The sequence below is a fragment of the Polyodon spathula genome, chromosome 26 (assembly GCF_017654505.1).
Source record: "Polyodon spathula isolate WHYD16114869_AA chromosome 26, ASM1765450v1, whole genome shotgun sequence".
Lineage (NCBI taxonomy): Eukaryota > Metazoa > Chordata > Actinopteri > Acipenseriformes > Polyodontidae > Polyodon > Polyodon spathula.
Genome location: NC_054559.1, coordinates 4736436 through 4746280, shown reverse-complemented (window position 1 = coordinate 4746280; position 9845 = coordinate 4736436). Strand labels below are relative to the sequence as shown.

General features: G+C 36.1%; 1 protein-coding gene across 3 annotated transcripts in view; it reads right to left on the bottom strand.

The window, feature by feature from the left end:
- The window catches only part of LOC121300746 (dual specificity mitogen-activated protein kinase kinase 3-like), a 60484-nt gene that overhangs the window by 10511 nt on the left and 40128 nt on the right, over positions 1 to 9845 (bottom strand). For all 3 annotated transcript variants that reach the window (XM_041229522.1, XM_041229523.1, XM_041229521.1), the window contains exons 4-9: positions 7231 to 7344; positions 6610 to 6729; positions 2686 to 2802; positions 2104 to 2155; positions 1458 to 1585; positions 762 to 839 (exon numbers count right to left, since the gene is read on the bottom strand). In XM_041229522.1, the coding sequence (XP_041085456.1) occupies positions 762 to 839; positions 1458 to 1585; positions 2104 to 2155; positions 2686 to 2802; positions 6610 to 6729; positions 7231 to 7344 (609 nt within the window). The remainder of the gene's footprint in view (positions 1 to 761; positions 840 to 1457; positions 1586 to 2103; positions 2156 to 2685; positions 2803 to 6609; positions 6730 to 7230; positions 7345 to 9845) is intronic.

Genomic DNA, 9845 nt, shown 5'->3' with positions numbered 1-9845 from the left:
TTTCCAACACTGTGTGAATGACTCGTGCATCTATATATACTGTTGTGCCGGGACTCAATTACTAATTCACTATTCACTTGAATCCCAGCACGTGAACTAATTTTTGCACTCCCTGTGCTCAAATACTACTACATACTTTATCGGCACATGAAGTGATTGTGCAATCCCCATGTCTAAATACAGCCATACATTTTAAATCACTAGTTCTACAAACCCATTTATATCCTGTGCACCACTATATCCACATATAACAGACAACATGAAACACAAAGATACGCACAGGGGCCGGGCACGCTGCCACACAAGCACACTGCATTATCTAGGTGGCCCAGAGGAACCACTTAAGGTTACACTGACAATTTTAGAAGTCATGTTATTTTTCAAATGTACAATCCAACACCTCAATTCTCTGGTGCCTCAAACACACATTGATCCAAGGAGAAATAACTTCAAGGATGGTAAATATCTATTAGCATCTTCCCTTTGCTGCATCATACAAAGTGCAAGAGAAAGTGCACGCTCAAATTGATTAAAGATAGCCACCGAACACATATTGCAAACCATTAAATCTAAATAAAAAAGACAAAAAGCTGATATTAAAATATTTAAACCTGTTGCTGTAGAACCTGTTGTGGTTTAAATGTTTAGAATTCTTTGTCTTTGACAAAGTACAAGATCTACACTCTTAGAGACATTTCAAGTGTAGTTGCAGCTAATCTGTTCCAATTGGGACATGACTTATGACTGTTTAAAGACTGTACCAGCGTGATGCCCAGACTCCAGACGTCAGATTTCACATTGTATCCCTTCTGACTAAGCTCTGGATTTATCCTTTCAGGCTGCAAGACAAAAAAAATACTAAATTACTAAATAAAACAGTTTTAAATGTTTCCATTTGAAAAAATCACGTTACAGTAAACTTGTATTTCTATTTTCATACATGATATGGTACATTTGGTTAAGAAATTTGTTTGCATGCCTTGCTTTTTATTACCTATTTAGACTAGAATAAGGAAGAATTCGGGGGACTTGACTGAAGTCTTTAAAATCTTAAAAAGAGTTGTCAGAATTAACCCTAACAGTACTTAAAGTCCAGTGCAGAAACCAGGACCAGAGGACATAGTTCAAAATTATGTGGAGATAGACAGGACAGAGTGGAGGAGACACTTCTTCACACAGAGAGTGGTGAGGGTATAGACTGTGCTAACTAGTCATGTTGTTGGCAGTCTTTGATCCTTTAAGCTAGATAAATAGTTTTGAGTTAAATCAGCTACTAGGAACTAGATGAGCCAAATGACCATTGTACATTGTGTTTCTCTTTACATTCTCAAGTGCTATAATATATTTTTTGTAGTGAGGTGACCAAAGCAGCAATGTGCAACTACGTACCATTTTTGTTGAAATGTTTCCCTAAAGTTTTCAGTAGTACTGACTATGTCGTTCCTAGTAATACTCACAGCCATGTAGGGTTTACAGCCAGCATCCATGGTCTTCGCAACAGAATCTACCAGGTACCCACTGATCCCAAAATCACACATCTTCACGTGGCCTTCGTTGTTAATGAGGACATTTGAAGGCTTTACATCTGAAAAGGAAGATGAATACTGTATAGTAATCAGCAATTACTTTTTACAAGGTGGTACAGAGCAGGTAGTACAGAGCTTGTCCCTTCATACAAGCGAGCTGGGTGGTGAGAAGTGCACTCTATTAAAATATCCTCGTCTATGTCAAAATTTAGATTGAAGTTTACATTCACCCTAAAATATTTAGTATTTTGTGAATAACAATGTTTTATAAATGCAGTTTGTTTTAAATTATATGTAGTATGCTTAGCAAGAGACTGGGTTGCAGTATGAAAAGAGCAGTATGAAATAAATATAAAAACATGTTTGTCCTTCATATACATACAGTGAACATTTAGCATTTCTGTTTCTACAAATACTTGATAGTTTGGACTGAGGGAGCGTAAACTTCCACACACACACACACACACACACACACACACACACACACACGTTTGGTGTAGCTATTGTTTTTACAAGAGCATTATTACACTTCACCAAATTGCATTACACACTGATCCCAGCAGAGGGCAGAACATACCTCTGTGAATCACTGACAGCTTGCTGTGTAAATGCTCTAATGCTTTGACAATCTGCAAAGGAAAAAAGCAGATTGTTGGGAAAATGTTCAATGATGGTAAGCTTTTACAAAACTCAGGAGACCTTGCAGGGGCATTTAAAACAACTACTTTTAAATGTTAACATTGTGTGTGCATTACTCTTGAACTTTGTTAAAAATGTGTTAAAATCAGACATTTACTGCTGGTATTTACTGAGCAGTATGTTACATATTTAAAAGGCATTTAGCAGATTTCTTAATTTGAATAATACAATTATCCAAGCAAAACAACTGTATGAACTTCCCCGGTTAGGCTAACTGGGGTTTTAATGTACAGTGGAATCTATCTAATCTATATTAAGCAGGTCTAGTTGGTCTCCATGTAACAAGGGGTTTATTGTAGAGGAATCTATCTCATGAATAGTAGGTCTCCATGTCAGTGAATACGACGGTACTGAAATGTGTCTTGATGGCAAGTACTATAATCCAGTACAATGGTAAATGTAATGTGATCTATAATGACAGCAACAGTTTAAAACCCTACTAAAATAAATCCATACTTACAGACACAGCCATTTTTCCTAGAATATCTTCTGGTATTTTTCTTCCTTTTTCGATCACCTTCTTGTAGAATTTATCCAGGGAGGTGTCCATTAATTCCATGCAAATCCACACGTCACCCTAAGAGGTAAGAGAATGTAGAATTTAGAGTCCAAAACTGGCACTGTAGCTTGGCCAGTCCATGTTATCTGTCTGTCTGACACAGTGGACCACTCAAAATACTACGTATCTGTCTATCTATGTATCTATCTATCTATCTATCTATACACACAGACTGTATTTATTCATTGAACCAATTGATCTCCTATACTGTATGCACCAGGAGTAGTACTGAACAGTCGAATTGTAAAGTGACAGTCAACCTCAGAAACTGGTATCAGACTAATCGTACGAGATTGTGAAATCATTGTGAACTGTGCCGTTTCACATGGACAGAAGTGCATAAAAGTTTCAATACATTAACATATAAATAACATTTTACAACATTAATAATACAAAAGATTACCTGTAATATGGTTTATTTCAAGGATGATCATCTCCACACATATATCCCACCCATCTTCCCCTTTTCCAATACTTTCTTATTTTTGAAATGTGGACAATGATATAATGTAGGAAGAACACTGACAACTGGAGACAGGGCGTACACTGTGTGTGGAGTTCATCATCCTACGAAGAAACCACGCATAAAGTGAACCATACCAAAGCAAGCAGATGAGGGTGCTAGGTTAGATGTTACTTGACAAAGCTATAAATAACACTAACAGCAGCAAAGTTAAATGATGCATCATTGGAAGTGTAACACATTAACCTGCACTAAACAAGCACACGATTTACTATCCTTAAGAATATTTATAATCGGGGCTTATTTCACATAATAACTAACATCTACTGAAAACTAAACAAGCAAAACTGGAACGTTCACAGGCTCAGAGACTTCAGAATCTTCATTATCGATGTGAAGAAGTTTGTGATGCAGGAGATCTTCTTCTGTTATTCCATCAACATCACAAACATGTATTCTATTTCTTCTGGATCAGTAAGCATTCTGCGTCTTGTGTATCAATTCCATTTCATGATATAATATATATATATATATATATATATATATATATATATATATATATATATATATATATATATATATATATATATATATATATATACACACACACACAGAAATAAATCAATCCACACACACACACACCTGCATACTTATTGTTTAATTAGGTGTGATATATATCTACAGTGCCTTCAAAAGTATTCTGACCCTCTCACAGTTTTCACATTTTGCTGCTTTAAAGCTTGCAGTCATGACAGTTTGAAGTAGGAATTAATGTGTTATATACACAACCTACTCCACACAGTCAAAGCAAAAACAAAAAGAAAGAAAGAAATAGATAATTAATACGAAATAAAAATGGAAAAGTCACGATTGTGTAAGTATTCAAACTTTGCTGTAGCAAACCTAAATTAATTCAGGTCACAAAAATGACCTTAACGAGCCACACAATTAGTTGAATGGCCTGTCTGTTTGCAATACTATTCAAGACTACAGTCAAGCAAATACTAGAGGAAAACCCATTTCAGTCTGCTAAAGACTTAAAACTGGGGCAAAAATTCACCTTTCAGCAGGACAAGCACAAGGCCAAAGCTACACTGGAGTGGCTTAAGAATAAGAAAGTGAAAGACCTTGAGTGGCCCAGTCAAAGTCCTGACTTTAATCCTATTGAGAATCTGTGGAAAGACTTAAACTGCTGTCCATAAGCGATCCCCAAGCAACTTGAGAGAGCTTGAGCAAATCTTCCAGAAAGAATGGGCACAAACTGCACCAAGCCGGTGTGCGAAGTTGGCAGAGACTTACCCAAAAATTGCTGCTAAAGGTGACAGCGTACAGTGTTTTAAACTCAGTGGTGGCGTACAGCGTTATAAATAATTCTATTTGTTGTGTTTTTTTCTTTTGGGTTTTTTTTTTGCACCGATTTTTTGTTTTGTTTTTTTGGGGGGCTTTTTTGTACTAAACACAGATAAACTCACAGGAAATTGAAAGAAAAAATGAAAAGGGAAACTGAAGGGCCTTATCTATACGTTACTGTAAGGAAATAAAACAAGCAGGTTCGTGGATATTCTGTTCAATCATGTTTTCCCTTTTGAAAACAAACAAAATAAATCAAATTTGACTTGCTTTTTTTTTTTTTACTTCCTAATCTAGAAAAAAATAAATAAATTGAGAATCAATTGGTTTGTGGTTTGCCAGTGCCTTGTTTACCCTTTTCTGGTATTGCTTGTTGCAATGAATCAAAAACAGTCAAACCCACTTAATATCACTTCAAAGGAACTGAGCTTAAATGGTGACAATAAGCGGAGTGACATTATCAGGGTTCAGCAATAACCTAACAAACCAAACAGTATGAATTTAAACCAACTGAACCCATTTTCTTCCAAGTCCTAGTACTTTCCTGTACGCATTAGTTTAGTAGTTAGGGGTTTTAAACTTGCAAAATGGTGGAGGGTACTTCTAAAGACATTAACAAGAGCAATTAGCAAATGTAAGGTATACCCAACATTTCACAATCTCTCACAATGAAGAAAAAAAGATTGCAATTTGTAACATTTGCTTATCAGAGCTTTCCTTTCACGACAGTAGTACAAGATTATCGTATCATATTAGTCGTAAGTAAGCTTTTCTGTATCAGAAAATGAACAGCTATATTGTACTTTTCCTTCAGCAAACTAAAATAACCCTCAATAAAAGTACATTTCTCTTCAGTTAACCTAAATAAAACAGCACTAGTTAATTACCTTTGTTAGTCTGAAACTTGAACACTTATAGTATACCAAAAACAGATTTGCTAAATGCAGTATTCTAGGTTGCAGTGCCACTGAATGTTTACAGTAATATATATATATATATATATATATATATATATATATATATATATATATATATATATATATATATATATATATATATAGTGAGAGAGTGTACATTGAGGAGCAAAATTGGTCAGCTGTGGGGCCGTGGCTGTAATGAATGCACACTCCATCTGGGTAACGGTTGTAGTGATGGTTTCAAAGAAAACTAAAATAATACAATGTGAAGACAACATAAACCAACTGGGTAGTAAACAAACTGTGAAATAAAGCCTTCCGATATCCTTTCTAACATAATACATTAAGACCCTGGGGCGTATACTGATCTCAGGAGTGATCATCGATTATCATAATTAACAATTAAACTATTATCACCTGCACATGGCTGTCATTGTAAATTAGAGCCAGGTGCAGGGCATTTAAAGAAAGCAGCCAGTCTATTCACAGCTGCTGGTGATTTCAACCGAAACAAAAAGGTAATGTGAAAAAGCCTTTTTCATGTGTTCTGTTTGGTCAGTTTGTGTTACAGGTAAACAGCTTAGCTGTCCTGTGTTAGTGATGTTCCTGTGTGTAGTAATTATAGCTCAAGAAAGAGCTAGGTGTTTGTTTTTGTTTATTTCTTTTTCTGTTTATTAAAAGTGAGTGTAAGCGCTTGAAAAATCAATTTCTGTGTCCTGGGTCCTGAATTAAAGGGGCAACAAACCTTGAGAAGTAAGAATTTGTCACTATATTTTATATATATATATATATATATATATATATATATATATATATATATATATATATATATATATATATATATATATATATATATATACACACACACACACACACACACACACACACACACACATACACATACACACACTCTTGATGCATCTTTAATCCCTACTGGGATTCAATTAAAACAGTGCATGTGAAGTAAGACAGCACCGCTGCACTGTTAACCATCATCTCACAGATCTGTTCGAACCTGGTCCCCTTATTGGGCCTGCAGGCCTCAACAGAAACCAATAATACTGGTTAGAGGGCTCAGAATTGCTTTGGCAGTACCTCTCGGAAAAGAGCTCCATAAAAGGTGACTGTGTAGGGACAATCAACTGTCCGCATGGAGATATCCAGGTCCATCAGCAGCCTCTTCTGTTCCTGGCTGTTTACTGTTGCTCTGATTCTCTGAGAAAGGAAAGACAGACATAGTTAGACCTCCACAAGCACGGAGGTAGCAAGCTGCAGTATACAGCAAGACCTCCACAAACAGGGAGGCAGCGCGCTGCACTACACAGTGAGACCTCCACAAACAGGGAGGCAGCGCGCTGCAGTATACAGCGAGACCTCCACAAACAGGGAGGCAGCGAGCTGCAGTACACAGTGAGCGCCACACATTGACACACAATGGCTACCGTGTTTGGGTTTCTAAACTTCTACATATAACAAATATTCACTGTACTATCTATATATAGACACACACACACACACAAGACTCTAATCCAAGCCACCTGGATCACCACTCACATTAGTGATTTTTTTCAGAGTACTGATCATAAACTCTACAGTAGCCTCGTCTAGTTCTGTTTCATGTTTTTGAGAATGTTATACCAGAGCAGATATACTCAAGTGTGGTCTTTTCAGCTAGTCCGCCAGGGTACACATGGTACTATGTGAAAAGGAACTTACTTTAACAGCCATTATCGTCCCGCTCTGTGCATGCCGCACTCTCTCCACCACACCATAGGCCCCTCGTCCCAGCTCAGAGATTGACACCAGATCATCCGCCTGCACCTCAAAGTTCTGGGGACACAATAAGGACAGCACTGAAGGAGCTGAACTCAGGACATTCCTGCTAAAGAAAGCACTAGTTTAAAGAGTAGCTTATTGTCACCTTATCTTGCTTTACGATGAGCCTTTATATAAAAGGTGCTGGACAGTATTCTGTTGAGTATGCTGTGCAGTAATCTATTGAAGGTGCTGTAAAGTGCTGTGCAGTACTCTATTGAAGGTGCTGTACAGTACTCTATTGAAGGTGCTGTACAGTTATCTCTTACTGTTTTCAAGGCAGTATGGAACTTGTCCCTTCATACAACTGAGCTGGGTAGAGAGAAGTGCATTCTTCATATCCAGGGTTTTGTAAATTATTTTTCAAATGCTTTGAATAATTAAAAATTGCAATAAACAAACAAAACAACTGACTGTAGCCTTTCTTGTTTACAATACTACTGAAAGTGACAGCAACACCTACTGGGTTTACTCTTATTTTAGTAATACATGAAATACACATAACTGGATTTAAAATTGTAGTTAATGAGTAGGGGAAAAAAGCTATTCAGATTCAAGAAACACATTTTATGTGAGAAACTAGAAGTCATCAAAATGTTTACTATTTTTAACAAAGTCACAAAAATCCTTGAAGGACTAACAGCTGTACTGTGTAAAGTGCAGCTGGGAGTACATTATCTCCATCATTTACTAGAACTACTGATATTGAATTCAAAGTTCATTAGTCATGGCGACCTTTTCAAAAGGATTCCATCAATTCCCCCTCCCCCTTAGACAGAAATATGAGCCTGTTCATGTTGTCACTTCCAATGCAGACATCTGGAGGCAAAAATAAAGCTTTAGCCTGAGCATTGCAGACTACCATTCACCGGCCTGATAAGATCAGTGTTGATAGAACGTGTGTGAGTGTGTGCGTGAGCGCGTGCATGGTCTGTAAGTGATTGTATCCCTGTGTAAAGGGATACAATCATATACATTTATATACAGTAATTCAATATACTCTTGTGGAAAGAGCTTGGATTGACCAGAAATGTGAGGTTTGCTTAAAACATGTAATTTAGCATTGAAGGGACCATGCACTAAAGTTTTTATGTAAAAATGTATTTAATTATTATTATTATTATTATTATTATTATTATTATTATTATTATTATTAGCAGCAACTAATATGAGAAGTTGTAAGGTTAAATTGCACAAACCTGGGCTTTTTTTTTTTTTGATAGTTATTTTTAATAAATGTACTGCTGTTTTTCTATTCAAAACCTCCTGGGGACTCCTGTATAAGTTTTTTAATAGGAAGTGTTTTTAGGATTCTCATTTAAAAAACAGGGACTTTTTTCATAGTCTCCTTTAGACGTTTCGGATTGCAATTGGCTATAATCCTCATTCTAGGATTTTATTTACTCTATATTTAACGAGTCCATTTAACATTCACATTTTTATCTTTGTGCTATTTGTATCTACATTGAGACACATTTAATAATATGATCTATAAACACATATTTAAATTAGGGCTGTCAAGCAATGATTTGCAATGAATCTTGTGCTTAAAATTGTTAATCTTTAATTGCTAATTGCTAATCTTGGTTTCAGTCGCATATTTAATTAAAACAATTACTGCATCCATCTCATTTGTTTATTTTATTAATAACAATATAATAATAATAATAATAATAATAATAATAATAATAATAATAATAATAATAACAATAACAATAATAATAATAATAATAGTCTTATTACCTATAAGGCCTTGGACCTTCTTATCCTGAAGATCTGCTGACCCCATATCATGTCCCTGGTCATTCCCTGAGATTGGAACATACTAATCTTCTGACAGTCCCTAAAGTTCATTTGAACTCTCTCGGAGCCAAGGCATTTCGTTATAATGCCCCTCGTCTTTGGAACTTATTCCCGATTCATATCAGGAATGCTAGCAAATTCAATCTTTTAATCCTGTTTGAAAACATATTGGATTGGGTCTGTTTATTTGCAGCTAGATTATATATATTACACACAGGGTGTTTATATTTCTTTTGTAAAGCAACCTGGAATGCTTGCTTGAAGAGCGCTATATAAAAGTGAAATTTGTACTGTACTGACATTGTACTATTATCGTTATTATTAATATTATTATTGACGACAAGGGAAAGACCTTGTGACAGCCTGGAGAGACAGCCGGCAGGAGGAAATAGACGCTATTGGGGCTGATAGGGGTTAGCCACCCTCTGTTTTCAAAAGGAAAAGGATGCTGGAGACACACTCCCAAGGCTTCTAAGAAATTAAAGAGAAAAATACCCCTAGGGTCTGCAAGAGAGGGGGAGGAGGATGACAAGGTTTGACAACACAGTTAATGACTTAGGAAAGGAAACGGATATGACATACAAACTATTTCTGCACCCAATCCATTACAAAGGGTCATAAAATATACGCTTGCAACACTGCACAGAGCTGAGTGCCAACGGAAACGCTGCAAAAAAACTGAGCATATGAGAATTAACTTTTCTAAAGACCCA